Raw genomic sequence first — 18362 nt, forward strand, 5'->3', positions numbered from 1 at the left:
ATTTTTGTTTCTATGCATATAATATATAAGTATGTTTGTTGAAAATTTAGAATTTATTTATTTTGGAAATTTTAAGCAAATACATTGTAGATTTCAAGTGCCAAATACATGCCTGGTTTGCTTGTGGCGTCATTTCGAAAGCGCAAAGCGTGAAAATATTAAAATTGTAATGAATACAAACAAAGAATATACATACAAAAACACACACTCAAAAAAAAAAAAAAAATAAAACAAAAAAATACCTACAAACAAATATGCACACCAAGAAATGCCTGATAATGCAATTTTAATGCAACTAATTTTTTCTGATTACTTTACAGTTTAAATTGCTGATTACTTCAAATTTTGCGTTTACTAAATTTACCTTTGATTTCTTATTTATGCCGGAGAATTACACAATTTTATTTAACAAAAACAAGAAATATGTATAAATGTTATGCCGTTACATACTCTAGTGATAACTATTTATATAAAATTACTTCTTATTTAATTTATTATATTAATTAATTATAATTACTTATAATAATTACACTTCAATTATGCATATTTATATAAAAAATATATTTGATAAAACTTAGTCAATTTAAATTTAAGAAATATGCTCACACAAAACGTATATATTGTTATATAATAGTATAAATTAAATAATAAAAACAAATATTTTTTGAAAATAATCATTATAATTATGCATGAAATAAATACAAAACTATACTAAAAAATATTTAAAAAAAAACAAAAAAATATTTTAAAAATTTACTACCTAAACTGTTGATGCATTTAAAATTACTATTTTTATTTAACACATCTCTAAGGAATTTCAGCATATTATCGATTGTATTGCTTTATAACTGTATAGTGTCTGTTTTTTTTTGTTTTCGATTTTAAGGAGACAAAGCGAATACATTTGGGCAGTTAAAATGTATGTAAAAAACGATCAACAATTAAAAGATTATAGTCAAGTAATCGAACATCAAATCGATTACATTCGATAATTTCTTAATAGTGATATTATAAATATTTTATTGACTGTAATGAAAATTACAACACCAACATTTAAAAGATTTTAGCCAATCAAACGAAAATAAAATCGATTATTTTCGATACTTCTTAATATTGGTATTAGAAATATTCTAATGACATCTTAAGTATTGTAGCAACAACAACAAAAGCAATGGCAGCCAGCCGCTTTGTGAGCCGTTTTTCCTTGTCGAAAGTTTTGAAGCTGCTCCGCACTCGCCTCAGAACAAAAGCAACAGAGGCTGATGTCGAAAAGGGCTTAAAATTACACCAAACATATATACGTATATGAATTGAACTGGCAAGCGAGTAGCGCGTCATCGCTGAGAGTTTCGCGCACAAAGAATCCCCTTAAACTTTGCCAATTGGTCCTTTTCACTCACGTGAGCCTTTTTCACACAGTTTTTATACTCTTGCAACATGTTGCTACAGAGTATAATAGTTTTATATACCTAATGATTGTTTGTATCACCTAAAACTAATTGAGTTAGACATAGTGTTATGTATATGTAAAAGATCCGGGTGACCAGACAAGTTGAAATCCGGGTGACTGTCTGTCCAATTGCAATTAACGTAATAAATCAACATTTAGAAGATTTTAGTCGATTTATCGAACATCAAATCGATAACTTTAGATAATTCTTTAATATTAATATTATAAATATTTTAATGAAAGTATTTAATGTTATCTAAATAACAAAGTAAAATGGAAAAAATCGATAACTTTCGATATATTTCTTATATTGATAAAAAAAGTTTATTTGTGTGTTTTTGTGAATGAAAGATATTAATTTAAAAATATACATTCAATTTCTGCATTTCAAGTCGATAACATTTTTCGGAATCTAATTGAATTTATCTCCTAAATTCTAGTGGTACCACCTTTTGTAGTTTCGAAAATATTTAATGCCATTCTTTAAATGGTGCTGGAATACAGAACAGGTGTTGAAATGAAAATAAAAATGAAATCGGAAGTTTTACATTTTAAATCGATAACATTTGTAAACTTAATTGACAACATTGCTACTATTTTAGGAAGTAATTATTTTCACTCTAAAAGCACTACGCATCATATGTTTTTACTTTCCTAATTGAACTGGAGCACAAAACATGAAATGAAATTCAGTTAATTCTGATTCCTACAAAGCTAGTCGATTAGATATGAGGAAACAATCTTTACTCCGATTGTTTAAAGGTGATAGACAAAAATACGAGAAATATCCATGATGTGTTATGATAAATGTACTTGACAAAATTTCACGCTGATATTGAGAACGAAAGTCTCTCTCAACTCTACCATTTAAGGATATTAGTACTCATTCTTACTTAATTGGAAAATGTACTAAGCAGACAATAGCAAAAAGTTTAAGTTTAACAAATCACCATCTCATACTAGAGAGTACTAGCGCTCTGGTAGTTGTGGCTTCAGAACTTTGTTGAAGAAAATTAAAATTTATTAAATAATATATCTAACCATAGTCAGGTTGGATTCCACCACCATCAACTCGTGGCAGGATATTTTAATTAGATATATGTATTGGTGATTTTAGCATCAAGTGGCCCCTAAGTTCGTTATGCTTTACATAAGTTGACTTTAACACTGTATAAAAGTAACGCGAATATTAACTGGTTTTTTTCAATATCACAAAATTTAGCCCGATTTAGATCTTATGTAATTAGGAACCATCTGTTATGTTATTTAATTAAACAATTTTGTACTGTGTATTTGCGCATATTTATGAATATTTATTAACATTCTCTGGCATTACTGTGCGTTGAAGTTTTGAGTTACCACGATCATTTTTTCTATTGCATACCTTTAGGCGTTTTCTAAAGTCACTGTCGATATATTTCGATGTTTTGATGGTTTTGGTTATGAACTTACTCCAGAGAACGTTTTATTATATACGTTCTCTGGTGTAACGATTCCGTATAAAATCGTAACTGAACTGGATGAAAATCTTTATTGATCTTTCGCTTTTTCTCATCTTTCTTTGGTGCCTCAAATATATGTTCTACATAAATACATAAATCTATTATTTTTATTATAATATGGCTAATATTACTTCAGTCCCTCCCAGTTAAAATTATTGATCAACTCTTTGATGTAATATTATGTTAATTAAAAGTATTCGATTTTAGACGGGTAAAAATTAGTTAAAAAATCTCTATTCTTTTCTCACCAATTTTAATATACTAAATCATAAATTTTTGATATATTTTGTTTAATTTTTTCCAAAACAATAGCAACACTTGTAAATAAAATAGCGCAGGCAAGAAACTGTCTTAATCATTCTTTGTCACGTATATTTATTTAATCAATTTAATGGAAAAATTGTACAGGTGGCAACCTTTTCTTTTATAGTATGCCTAGTTAAGAACGATTTTATTGTAATTATTCATTTATCTATACTTTTTTTTATACAATTTTTGAAATAGGTGGCAACCCTTTTCAAAAATATTTTAAACTCTGAGCTTTCGAAACTTCTGCACATGAAACTCATTTTGTGGAGAATTTTAACGAAGATTTCTTTTGCTTGAAATTTACAAACATATGGCAACGTTTTAACTTTTTGGTTTTAATTTAAACGAGTATTACATCGCATACTAAAAAATTCTTGAAATCAGTTTAACAATTACACCGGCGGCGCCATGTATGATGTGACGGAAATTTGTGGCATTACATGATATCGTTGCATTCAAAAAGTTTTTTTTACCGCTTTTATTGCTAAGCTTCAGTTGAGTTCTGCATTATTACAGTGTCTCGTAGATTTATTTTAATAATATTTCAAGTCAACCTTTCTCAATACGCACGCCGCCACTGTACATCATATTACAAAAGCCGCGTTCATGTTGCAACACAATGATCGCTTTCAATATTGTTATTGTTGTTATAAAACCACAAAGCTGCGGCATTTTTCAGCGCCATGCGCCTCATATTATTCTATATATTTACAGTTGTTGTTGTTGCTGCCGCGTTGCAACACATCGTGACTGTTGCATCGAAGCATTAAAGCATAAAACGCCAAGGAGTAATGACGACCATCATTGTTGGTAAAAATAGCGGTGCGGCGGATAGAGAATAATTTAAATACATTATCCATACATAACATATGTATGTACTTACATATATACTGTTATATACTATTATATATGCTGGAAATATTAATAAGTACAAAAGAAGCACTTAAGTCACAAATGGAAGGCTAAGAAGGCATGAAAAAATATCGTCTCACGAACCCACCAATCGCCTAACCATGCACCACGCGTCGTCAGACTCGGCAACAACAAAAATCAGGCGATCATTAAAGGCTTAGAAATTCTGATAACTGCACGTTTTGCTGACGGTTAGGAAAGGTGTGCGCGCGCTTATCATTTTGAGGGGTAGCCGTGGTGTGAAGAACAGGTCTAAGCGCTGCAAATTTGCATACAAAGAAAAGGCTCATATGAGTGGCACTTGAGTGATGGGTCAAGTGATGAACAGAAGGAAACGTGTCATTTGTTGTTGTTTTCTTTTTTTGCTTAATATTAGTTACATGTGTCCTTAGGTGTGAATGCTTCGAAGAACATTATATTTTCTATTTACCATACCTTATATAATATAATATATACATACAGATATATGAAAGTATAGTTATACCTCTTGGAAACAATCGTGAGTGACTCTTTTTTTTTATAATGTAATCAGTTTTATTAAATTTTTGGTTTAGCTGAACACACTTTTTCCAAGCTTCAAGGCAACTTTATCACATATTTGCAGTCATATAAATAGAAATATTATAAAAGCAAGCTTGGTGTGTGAGAAATAATGAAGAAAGTTGAGATTGTGTAAAGTGATTGCAAATTTTGAGTTACATTTTTTAGGTTACCTTACTTTCGTGATTATCGGAGAGAAGAAGAAGAAACAACTAAAATAGACACTTGTTTAACAACTGACAACTTCAAAATTTTGCTAACGTGACGTCAGGAAAGGCGCTAATATAAAGTCTACACGAAATCTATAATTTTTGAGGTGAATTTTTCATCAGTAAAATCAATCGACATAGACAGGTACAGGTAGTAATCACAGAGTACATAGTGGTTGCATAAGAACCTCCAAACTAAGAACCCGGAACCTCTAGCAAGTCACTATCAATGGTCTGGTGGTGTCCTGGTGGAACATATTTCCTCCCCTATTGGTCAAAGCTGGTCGCTTCTGGCCAATTGCTTCCCTCAGACGCACCAATTGTTGACAGTATATATCTGTATTGGCAGCTTGTAGTAGATGATTCCCTGTTAATCCCACTTGTTTTTGTACGCAGGCTTAGTTAAATGGTTCCAAGTTTGGTTTAGCTCCTGGGAAATCGAAACAATGTTTCCATTTTGTGAAAAAAAAAAACAATTTATTTAAGTCAATATTAGATTTTATGGAGAGGACTCTAATAACACTTGTGGTTTCTGGAACTCGTACTGATTGATACCCATAAAATACACCTAAGCGTCCAGAAGATCCTATTAGTTATTTTACACCTTTTAAATAAAATCCGTTATCCTTTAGTATGTATTAAAAAAAGTGTCATACAAATATTATCTTATTCTGTGACAACTTGTCCATTAATCCTTCGATTATTCCAAGAACCATCTCAAATGGAGGCCCTCGTCCAATCCTGAACATTATATGAATGTGTAAAGGTCTTTTTGCGTACTAAGTAGCCCATACCATTGCAAGTAGGTTTTGTAGACGACACCAATCTTCGAAAAGGAAAATATTCTAAGAAAGATCTTCTAGAAATTAGTCAAAACTAAATAAAGCTTAATACCATAATTGCTCTTTACACGAAAACTCAATTGTTCTTTGAACATGTCGACGATCTCATAGTAAATTTGATACCATCTGATCAAATTTGATTCGGACTGACAAAAGACTCTGTCTGACAAAAATTGTCTTTATTATCGCCGTCAACATTTTATTGAAACAAAATATATATATAAAGGCTTTATTGGAGCCGGTGTTAAGTTTGAACGATGGGCCTGGAATCACCCACATTCGGTAGGTAATAATAACCTGACATTTCTACATCGCAGTACGATAACGGATGAAATCGGACAGAAACCACGCCTACTTCGAATATAACATAATTATAATTAGAGACAAGAGAGTGAAGGGATATTAATCCTGGTGGTTTCACAATGGGCCTCCTAAAAGCCTAAGGGCGTCGTCAGAAAGCTACTCTACTTACCTACCTACCTATTGGTAAATAAGTACTAATGTCTACAATTACCCAAGTATGAATATACTGCATATAATGATTTTCGTTATTCTAATAAACCTAATGCACCTAAAATTATTTCGCCGGCTTTGATCCTTGCCACTTGCAAGAGTATAAAATGTTCGGTTACAACCGAACTAAGCCCTTCTTTACTTTTTACATTTTTGTTTATACCCAAAATTAATTATTTTTGAAGTTATTGTTGCTTTTGGGAAAATTTATGAAAAAGTGAGTTTAGTGCAATAAATAAAATTGCTGTGATCGCTATATAAATTGCATTCTTATCGCTTTTTGCACTGAGCTTTGCTCTCAATTTCTGCTGATAATTATACTTGCTCTATAGTGGTTTGCTTTTGAAAAATTAAAAAAAAAAAAAAAAACCAAATGCCGGCTAAAAATGCACCGGCTTTTGAATACAAAAACATTATACACAACAACACTCAAATGCAATCAAACTGAACGTCATCGATATAAACAGTAACAAATCAAAGCAAAAACACAAAGATCACTTGCTACTATTCAAAAGCAAATCACAAATACAATAAAAGTGAGCGCCTACAATTAGCGGAGCACAACAGCAAGCGAGAGAGCGAGCAATGAAAAGATCGCAAACATATAATTTGATCAATGAACGCCGGCGTCAAAGTCAACGTCGGCGATCTTAATGTGGCGGCGACACCAACACAAGCTCGCATAGGTACACCAGCGACTGGCCACAGTGGAGCAAATTGTTTTGCAAAGTGCGTTAGGTGCGCGCTCTACGATCAACAGCGATCACTGATCAACGAATCGGCGCTGCGCGTTGTGCGAAAGTCAGCAAAAGTGGTTTTGCCTTTTGAGCTTTTCGCTGCTAAAGTCAACGCGTCGCAGCTACCGCAATTGACTTGCAAAGATCCATCGGGTTTCGTTGGGGGGCTGAGCATGTGTGTATGTAGCTAACTGGTTGGTAGGCTGGTTAGGTGATCGTGCCGCGACGCAACGCACATCAGTCTCGTCAGTGAATCGCGTGTGTGCAGTACGCGAGTGTGCTTTCGTGCGCCGGCTAACGAATAACAGTGTTTCTTTTTGCGCTAACACAATTAATTAGAATATATGTTCAAACAGTGAATTTGAATGCGGTAAATTTTTCTATTTGATTTATGGATGAATTTTAGTAAAAAAATAACAACAAAAAAATATTTTACTGAAGAAAATGAGAAAAATGGGAAAAAGAATAAAAGGACGTGCAACTAATGTTTCAGCACTGACCAGAAAGTGCTGTTTTTTTTATTTTTAATCTCGCTGTGCAAAAATAGCAAAATAATAATGAGAAATTTAATAAACAGATATTAAAGACAGAAATCGCTAATAAAAAATGTTTAACAAAATATGTCATATTAATTTAATTAAGTGAACAAATAAAATTTAGTAAAAACTTAAAAAAAATTATAATATTGTATAAATAAAAATATAATAAAAGCAGAAAATAAAATAATAAATTATATATAGACACTTTATATTTGATTTTTATTAATTTTTCATTAATTAATTAATTAATTGATTTTTAGAACTTTTTGGGATATTGAAAAAAACTTTGGTTACTTAATTTTTTTAACAAAAATTACTTCTTATTTAACTTTTTTTTTTTTAAATTTATTAAAAGTATTAAATCAAAACAGTGAACTTAATAAATTTTATTACATAATTTTAATTAATTATTTTATTTGGTTTAATTATTTATTTAACAGTAATACAAATATAAAATAAAATAAAATTTATGTATTCAATTTCAAATTCGTTAATTTTAAAATTTTTATTACATTTAATTAATTAACTAATTTTTTACTTTTTTGATTTATTACTATAAGTAAAAATTTTAAATTCTGTGTTTTAATGATTAATTTGTTTCTAAAAAATTTAAGTATGATTACTTTTAAAATTCAAAAATGTTTGAAGAATTAATTTTTTTTCGCAAAATTAATGAAACCAAATATAAAAAGTGAATATATTTAATTTATTACTTGTTAATGAAAATGTTGAAAGCAAATTTTAATTCATATATAAAAAAAAAAATTTAAATTTTATGATGTATTACCATTGTTTTTTGCAAAAATTAATTCATACTTAAATATATGTAAAAGTTTTATTATTGGCAATAAGTTTTAAAAATTAATCAATTTTTTTAAAAATTAATTTTTATATAAAAAAAAAATTTTTTTTAAAGCATTAAATTTTATTAAAAAAAATGTATATTTAAAAAGACATTTGTTTCAAAAATTTATTCATAAAAATAAAATATTTTTATTCAAATGAAACTAATTAAACTTTTTTTCGGTGAAAATCAGTCAGAAATTTAAATAAAAACCATTAAAGCCTCCGAAAAATAATAAAAAATATAATAAATAAACATTTTAGTTTTAAGACAAATATATAAAATAACAATGCAGCTATTTAACAAGCGAAAAAATTTCAAATGTTTGCACTTTAAATGTAAATATTTACTTGAAGTCCAATTTCGAAGTGCAAAGGCGACTAATGAAATTCGCACCAGACACACACACACGCAAACGTACTCACGCACGCTCACCTAGCATCAGCGGCTCAGCGGCAAAGTCGGCTTATAGTCGAACAGTTAATTGTGTTTCAGAGCTATAAAATTTACATATCTGCGCCTAAACACACAAACACATCCTCTACTGTTTTTTGTTTTTTTATTTTGGTTTTTATTACATACAAGCGCGCTCGCTTAGAAGAATTTTTTTTTATCTACCTGGCCAAGTCGATCTTGCCGCTCAATTAGCAACTGTTTGCTATTGAAATAATATTTTCAATGTCAGGTTAATAATAATTCCAAATCGTTTTAGACGCAACAATTCCGAGTTGTTTGGCGTAATATTTGCATAGCACATTGTTGTTGGTGTTAAAATACTATTGTGTTATCCATTTTTGTTGTAGTGAAGTGTGTGCTTATAGTTTATTATTGGTTTTCCACTTGTTGTGTGTTCTTACTCACCGGGATGCACGAGGTAATCATTGCGGATCTCTGTGTGTATGTGTTTATTTAACGGTACACGCGTGGGTTGTTGCAGAACTGACAGTTCTTTAAATGAACTATGAAGTGATTAATGAGCATATGCGAAATTGCGATGAAAAATTACAAAAAAAAAAAACTCACAATATAACAAGGAATACAATAAAACAGAGTCATCTTCACTTGTGTCGGCATTCAAGTCTGCTAAATTGAGAAGTAGACGTATGTTGTCATTTTTATTGAGATTTGCATGTCTCAAGGGGGTTTGTAAGCTAATATAGGTATGTGGTTGTTACTCTACTACGTCTTCGTTTTTTGCTTACAAGTGAAAACAACTAAAAACCATCAACTTGACTTCAAATTAAGATAGTATATAGATCCCTCATTAATATCGTATAACTACATATTTGATTAAGACTATTGGATTTATATAAGATGCTTGTTCGATTCGCCACTTTTTAAGGTTTAAGGAACAGAAATGAAATTTTGTTTACTTATAAATTTCTGAAGAATATTAGAGTTTAAAACTAACATAATAAGCTATTTTCGAGTATTTTTCTGTGGTCCACTTTTTGTTAAAATTTCACCTAAAAGCAGAAAACGAGATAGAAATATGAGCTTAGAATGCATTATCTGACTTTGAAAGTAGCGTATTAGTATTGGAAGCAAGGCGGCAGAAAAATTTATTTACGATTCAGTCACACACTTAATGATCTTATTTTTTTTTTATTTAGTCAAATTTCATATATTGCAAAATTTATCAAAGATTTCTTATATTTTTGAGTGCTTCGATGTTATGTATATACAAGTAGGTATGTGCGGAAGTTTTAGTGTTGGCCTATTGAACCACTACCGAATTTCACTTCTACTATATATAGGTATACCTACATACCACAGATAAAACGAACAATGTGAATATATTTCATTCTGGTGTAATTCCATTTCATTCCATTAGCTTTTTTTGGAGGATAACGTCGAATTGTGAGGCCTTAATCGGATAAAAATCTGAGATCTCCGCAATCTTTGTATTTTGTCTTTTTGAAATCTTTTACACTGCTCATTTGTCGGAAGCGCTGATATCGGACTACTAGAGGATATAGCTTTCATACAAATTGCTAGATCAAAATTAAGTCTTTATATAGAAAACCATACTTCACATGGATTATTGTCCAAGGCAACGCTATAATTTCTGAAAAAATCGTTTAGATCGGACCACTATAGCACACAGCTTCAAACTAACAGATCAAAATCAAGATAAAAATCTTCATAAAACATCTGTTTTCCATACTAAGTTACCCTAATTCGATAACGTTGCTAAAAAGGAATAGCAAAAACCTTTACCGTTAGACATTATTTATTGTAATTAGACTCGGACTGACAAAAAAAAATTAATTTTCAGGAATTTTAATACAAATATTAATTATCACCTTCAAAATCGGCTCCTGTGCCAATACAAAATTAATCCAATTTTCCATATCTTTGTTATATGCCTCGGCTGGGATGGCGTTCATCAGTTCCTTCAGCTATAATATTGTTGGATAGTTTCAACATTACATTTATAAAACAACGTCTCGTCACCAGCGTGCGCTTACTGAATTTATGGTCCTCAGCTACGTTGTCAAGAATCTCTTAGGCGACGTCTGCTCGACATCGTTTTTGCAAACGATTCAGGTATTTTGGTACGAATATAGCATTGATGCACTTCCTACCGAAAACATTAACTAAAATGTGTTGAGCCGATTTCATAAGAGATCCTCTGCTATCTCTCTGATGTCAACACGACGATTTTTAAGCTTTGTTTTTTTAACTTTGTCGATGTTATCATTATTAATGGAGGTGGATGGGCAACTCGCATGAGGCAAGTTTTCGATAACTTTGCGACCTTGCACTGTATGCTTTGTGACAATTAAACACTTGTATTTGTGCTAAAGTAGACTCCCCAAAACAATCTGCAATACTTTCAACTATTCTGTAGCAGTGATTCCGTTGGAAACCCAAAATTTCAAGAAATTTCGTGAGTAAATTATTTTCCCATGGTAAAAATCGCCATACCAACCTTTGGGTCGTAAAGTAATAGCTGTCAAACACATACGAATTGACATAAGTATGTAGATCAAACTTTCTACAACATAAAAAAAGATTTTACGAATTTAGGGAAAAATATTTATAGAGTCGGCTTACGCGCGTAATTTAAATGGACCAGCCCGGGCCAATTTTGTTCAGATGATACATATTGTTGCAATAAGAAATGCTCCTGTAAGGGGTGTTATAGCTTCGATGCAGTTGAAGATAAGTTTTTTCTTGTTTAATTTTTATATTTTTAATAAAATAGGCTAAAAGCTAAATAAACTAAGTTTTTGAGCACACTTATATTAAAGAAAAATTCTCAACTCATTTTCTAATATGTTGCAATATTTATTAACCGATCCCTTGGCCATAATAAATATACAGGTATTTACCTGCCATTCGATTTAATTAGACAGCTTCCTTATAAAGATTTATATGGAAATGTATAAATCAAACAAATATCTTCTGTCACAATAAACAAAAAAATTATAATGAAGCAAATTAGGTAAAATCAAGCGACATTTATGGTGAAAACTGAAATTGTAATGAAATAAAGCAATTAATTCCGACAAGCGACAAGACAAAACGATAAATCAGAAATTTATGTAAAAACCATTAACGTGTATATTGTATGTATGTATGAATGTATATATGTTAGTATGAGTTCTTATGAAATGCACTTGAAGAAACATCGATGCAGCTGACCAAAATTAAGGCGAATAAGCAGATTAAAACAAAAATGCATTTGTAAATACACAAACGTTTGAGTAAATATATAAATTTGCGGTGCAGAACATTTGCACAACTGAGCCAAAAACAACAAAGTCAAAATTGTCAAATTTAAAAATTTTCTGCTTAAACGAAATTTATGGCACACAAATATATGAACATAACCGCACTTTTATGTTATATCTGTAAAAGCAACGATCAGTCATATATTTGTAGGTATATGTATATGTATGCAGATTGCTTTTCTGTAGTCTAAAAAGAAATCTGTGCTTCAAAGGAAGGAAAAAAAAAGTTAAAGATGAAAAGGAAAACAATGAATCGATTGATCCGCACATTGGCACACTGAACTCATATTTCGTTTGGTAAAAATAAACGCACCAATTAGAAAACAAAATCGAAAATCACAAAAAATTGCGTATATGTGTAGATTACGCAGCATACAACAACAACAAAGGCAACGAACAAAAAAAAAATTATCTAATTGACCCGAAAAATAAACGAATTGAACTGAAGACTTTAACGAGTAAACATAATTATATACATACATGTGTACATAGCTCTCTATATATATATATACAAGTATGTACCATATTTACATCCATTAATACATAAAAATGTACGTATGCATATACCCGGTCAATTGACGAAAGCGCGGCATCTAACTAGCGCCAGCGGCGTTGTTCACTGATCAGTAAGCGAACGTGCCCAAGTGCTTCGAAAACTTACAAAATCAAACCTAAATACATACAAACATTTGTGAAATATGTGTACATACTAATGTATGAGCAACAGATTTGCATGCTGATTAATCTCGACAAACGCTTGCCGATGCTTAAGTGTAAAGAAAATTATATTTGTTTAAGTAAACACAGCATTTACTTACAATTTTCCCCTCAGAGGAATGCGTTGGCTCGAAATATACTTGAAACTACTAAACTTTAACCGTTAACTGGTCTAAAATGTCTTAAGAATATTTCAGAAGTCAGACAGAAATGCAACTCTGTGGGAAGACATGTCTCCTGTGTTTCCTGAGCTGCGGTCCAGAAGAAAATTTTATGTTTTGAGCGGCTCCGGCATCGCTAGCAATTAGATATTGCTAGTAGTAAATCTATTTTGGTCAAACCAAATATTGATTGTAGATTTTAATCTACAACAGTACGAAAAATACTAGTTCCTTATTTAGTCCGAATTATCTGTGTTGTCATATAATCGGTTTGACCTTAGGAAAGTAACCTCGACTAAGACTTTTACCGATGATTCATGACAAAATATTCTATGTAACTGCTTAAGAAATATATATTTTTCACTGGTTATAACATATCGTGTGATTGACTCTTTTCCATCAGAGCTCATTTTGGCATAAACACACGGATACTAAAAGCTTTCAACAGAGAACTTTCCAGAAACCTAGTCATTATAATCAAAGGATTTTTTTTAGGATCAAGGCGCATTTGAAAATTCGTCATCTCGAGTATTATAACACATATAATATAAATCAATGTATTTTGGAAAATTACCGTTAGATCGAAGCGTAGAAGTATCTCACGGCTACTAATACCGATTTTAAGATCGAATTCACTGAAGCAAAACTTTCAGCATACTCGACCTAGTGTTTGTGAAGTCATAGGATGGTACGATCGTACGATATAAAGTGGATTTCATTTTCTTCGAGTAATTTTGACAACAAATAGGCACTTGGTGGTTCTTCTTGTTATTTTAATAACTTTATGCGTACCTAAATAAACGAACTTCTAGATTTAATAAAGTGAAAATAGAATAATACCTAAGTGTCATATCTTACACCAGGGTAAAAAAAATTTTGCGACATTCCACTGATCCATATTCTCTAAACATTTGCCCCATACATGTCAGCGCTGTGTCTGGCTGATGGTACGATTGCCCAATTTCTATTACAAATAATCTGCATAAAATGACTAAGAAATCACACAAAAACCTAAATACTTGAAACATATTAACGGACAGTGAAATAACGCAAGAGAATAGCAGAAAATGAGAAAATATTAGATAGTTTTCATCATGTTTTTGTTTTAGAAGGCTGACGCTGAAATTGCTTTAGTCGATTTTGGCTAATGCGAATTTATGGCTAAAGGAAATGGGCGATACATCAATTTCACAAATTTGCCTGTTTTTATTTACTGCTCACGTATACTTCTCTTTAAATATGTAAGAAGACTAAATTCTGACCAAAATTTGACGAAACACAGGGAAGGAAGGAAATTTTGTGCAAAAAGAGCTGTTGATTTTTTTTTGGTTATATACAAACGTACACAAAATAATAGTGTGATTGAAGAGAATGAAGTTGGCTTTGAACTATTTTGCAACGCTTAGGTCTCCTCTTATTAACTAATGGTCTACATTTGGGAAAGAATTAATTGTTTACCATATTTCGAAAGTTCCCTCTAGTTTCTACCAAGTGAGGTGGATTACAATTTTTTTGGGATACCATATTTCTTTATTGAGACGTATAAAATAATTAAGAATACAAATTCAAAAAGCATGCTAGTATATTAATGTTGTATGCCAGAAAACTAACGGCTAAACTAAATGGTCAGCTGCATTCACTCTTGATTTACTCAGAGTATAAAAAAATCCCTGCTTTGCTTGTTCAACCATGATACATCGTTGTACCGAGCACAACATTTGCTTAGCGAGTCGATTGCTCAAAAGAAACCTGACAGTTGCATCTAGGGATGAGGAACTGAGTACGGAATCTCGACCTATGAGAGTATTAAATGCGGGCGAAGGGACTTGTGCTGCTTTTTAAAGGTTGAAGAATTATATTATATTAGATGTCGAAATGGCATATTTTTGTGTACTCGGTCAATATTGCTTAGCTGGTTACAGTGATCGTAAACAAAGGTCGAATTTTTTGTCAGAAGAGATTGGCATTTCTATCTTGCTTTTCTAAATCAACAAATTTTTCATTTATCTCTGCTTTGTTTTGAAATTATGATTAACCACAACTGATAAAGTGAGTTCTTAAATCTTGTATTTTTCAATCTAAATGTGCTTCTTGTTTGTCTAAAGACAATATACAGATACTTTGACCACTCTGACTCTGTTGGCAGTTTTTTTCTTTCAAGATCATATTTATATTATTTTTAAAGCAACTTAGAAAGATAATTCTCAATATTAGGCTCGAGTCTACACTGTAGTATACATTTTTGACTTGTCTAGCTGTCAAATTCAACTACAAGTATGTGCACTTAAAAATATATTTATCTCTCTATATTTTCTTGGATCAAACCGAAACGGCGGAATTTTTTGCGCCAAAGTCTAATGAGTACTCATACAGGAAAAATTTATTTACAATAAAAACTAACGATGTACTTTACTTCCCTATAAATGGCAAGTGTATAGGTATTGATCCATATTTATCTATATTTCTCTAGACCACTTGCTAGTTTTATGAGCATCTTTTCTAGATGCTGAAAATATGCCAATTACAAAATCGCCTATAAAAGCCAACAATTCGGCAATGCTTTCAGAAAATAAGGCATATTTGTTACTGGAACAAAACTGAAACAAAATTCGCGCAACTGCTATGTGTTTGTTTTGTTGTTGGCATGAAAGTACGCCATAAGCCGATCATTATATATAGGTATTATATACGTACACACATATTTCGAATAAAAATAGAATAAACTGTTGCGCGTAAACAAAAACAACAAATAACGCCTCGCTGTAAGTATAAACAGTGGCTAGAACAAAATGCACACATAAACACATATATATGCAGACGTTTGTATATACAGACATAAAAATGCACGTAGCATGCGATGAGGCAAGAGCAAAGCGCTGAAAGATATAAAGGCAACAGTAGCCGCTTACTCTTGAGAAGCTGGCAACTGGGAGCTGTTTGGGCAGGGAGCTTCAGCCAGTGAGTGTATCTCACTTTATATTAGAACGTTGCTGTCTATGAGCTTACAAATTTATATGTGTGTGTCTGTGCGCACTGGCGTTGCCATATGTGTGGCGAGATGAGCACAATGCTGTTGGCCAGATGCGGTGATGACGATCGCTTCTATGAGCAGCTTGCATTCGCGTATGCGAGTGTGTGTGAGGACACACGTTTATTTGTGTGGATATGTATGTATTTACTGAGCGTGCAAAAAAATAATTCTAAGGTACAAATTGTGTGTAGAATGAGCGAAGCCGAAAAGTGAGTGTATTTTTGTTGAATACTTTTTTTCTGATTTTGTTTTTTTTTTCCGATTTTTTTTTTTTTGAGAAACATGAAGTCATGCGAACGGTTTTGTGTTAATGGCATTTTATTTTGAGTTAATTTTCTTTTTGCCTTTTTTTATTTTTTATTATTGATTGTTTTGGTGTGTGAGCTTTGTGCCGGACTAGCGGTAGTACTGGCAGACAGCTTCGTAGTTTCGCTGAATATCAGGCAGACGTACGAGAGCGGCGAAAGCGTGAACATTTGAAATGTAGTGCGAAAAAGTTTCGAAAAGCAAAAGCAATTGAACGGCAACGACAAATTTAGCTAATAAACAATTTGATACGAACAAATAACGAATTTAATTTCTGCCTCAAAAAAAAAAAAAAACAACAAATAAGAGTTTATAAAACGCGAACGAAAAGTCTAATTACGAGTACTACCCTTTTTAAAAGGATATTATATAAAGAAAAAAAAAAATTAATTGAAAACACAAAAAAAAAACACGAATTTAATATAACAAAAAAACAAAAAAATTAAATAAATAAATAAAGAAAATAGAACAAAAAATAAAATAAGATATATTAAAAAATAAAATGCAAGAAGTAGAAATAAATAAAAAGCAGTGAAATATATTTCTTTTAAAGAAAATTAAAATTTTATAAGCAACAGCATTGAAAAAATTATTATATATTATAAAGTTATGAAAAAAAAATATTTTTTTAATTAAACGACTAAGTTTCGCTATTTAAAAAAGATTTAAATTACTAAAAATCTTACTAAATCAAGCATAATTAACACAACGACGAATTATAGGCAATAAATCGAGGAACAGATTGAGATTTTTTAAAATAGCACGGATAAATAAAATATTTTTTATATAAAAAAATTGGAAAAAAAATTTATTAACGAGTAAAATTCGAAATATAAGCAAATGTGAACACAAAATTATAAAAACAACCACAAGTAGTACAAGCAGAATATTTAAACAAAACAACAACATTAGCAGGCCGTACAAAAATTATAGCAACGTGAAAAGCTTAAAACAAGCAAAGCCGCCGCAAATACACAGCAAGGAAAGCTAATTGCAACAACAATAACTGCAAATAAGAAACGCACACACACACATAAACAAACGCGATTATTTTATTAGCCCACAACAACAACCTACTAGAGCAACACCCTCTTGGCCACTGCAACAGCACGCCAACCGCACTGTAGCACACAAATCAAAGACAACGCAAAAACGGAAAAATAAAAACAAAAATAAATAAATATGGAACGTCATCGCACATTGGACTCATCGATGTCATCGCTTTATTCCGGCTCGAATGTCTCGAATACACCCTCCGCACATCGGCAACAGCATGACAACTACAATTATCCGACCCTCTCGTCGTCCACCTCGCCTTCACCCAGCGCTGGCGGCACTGCCGGTATTAGTGGTGTTGGCTTACTGACTGGCGCTTCGAGCACCAATGCTATAGCCACTGCCGGCGGTAGTAATTCGACAAATGCCACAGCTCGACATGCTTCGGAATTGAGTTTGTGCAGTGGTGAAGGCGGTGGTGGTGGAGGTGGCTTACGGGCTACCACAATTGGTACGGTGGTGGTGCGTTGTGGACCGATACAGTTGGTGGTTGCGCTTTTACAAGTAAGAGTTGATTTATTTTATTTCATTTTTCTTATAATCCACAAGAGCAATAAAATCCTTACTCTGCTAATATATTGTGCATTGTAGCGTTTGTTCTTTTGGGTCTTGAGTAATTCCTATGACCCTTTGTCCTAATTTGCTCCATTTAAAATAAACCCATTGGCTAAGTGACCGATAGCTCCATTTCTTGGTAATGTTTATTATGAGGTTTTAGGGTTGTCAAAGACCAGGGTAAAATTTCTACTCTTTTAAAGTTATCCATCATATTCGACTAGCTTTGAACATCAATTCTTAGTTTTTCTACCTATTAGCCTACTCTCCTCCAACTGCTTCTAAACTCCTTTTAGGAAATTATCTAAAGTCCTTTTTAGAGGGTTGTCTGTGATCCAACTGCTTCTAAACTCCTTTCAGGAAAGGATCTAAAGTCCTTTTTAGAAGGTTGTCTGTGAT

The 18362-nt window shown here is 31.8% G+C and overlaps 1 protein-coding gene and 1 long non-coding RNA gene across 17 annotated transcripts in view; one reads left to right on the top strand and one right to left on the bottom strand.

The window, feature by feature from the left end:
• The window catches only part of LOC118680386 (uncharacterized), a 290728-nt gene that overhangs the window by 75706 nt on the left and 196660 nt on the right, over nucleotides 1-18362 (bottom strand). The gene's annotated exons all lie outside the window — the stretch shown is intronic.
• zormin overlaps nucleotides 1-18362 on the top strand; it is a 187531-nt gene that overhangs the window by 47988 nt on the left and 121181 nt on the right. For 3 of the 15 annotated variants that reach the window (XM_036359679.2, XM_036359683.2, XM_036359699.2), the window contains exon 1: nucleotides 16471-17912. The exons of 10 other annotated variants lie outside the window; for them this stretch is intronic. In XM_036359679.2, coding sequence (XP_036215572.2) covers nucleotides 17535-17912 — 378 coding nt within the window. In that variant the 5' untranslated portion in view covers nucleotides 16471-17534. Of the gene's footprint in view, nucleotides 1-16460; nucleotides 17913-18362 lie in introns of those variants that run through there. 2 more of the 15 variants (XM_036359706.2, XM_036359710.2) reach the window with 2 other exon arrangements.

The sequence above is a fragment of the Bactrocera oleae genome, chromosome 6 (assembly GCF_042242935.1).
Source record: "Bactrocera oleae isolate idBacOlea1 chromosome 6, idBacOlea1, whole genome shotgun sequence".
Classification (NCBI taxonomy): Eukaryota; Metazoa; Arthropoda; class Insecta; order Diptera; family Tephritidae; genus Bactrocera; species Bactrocera oleae.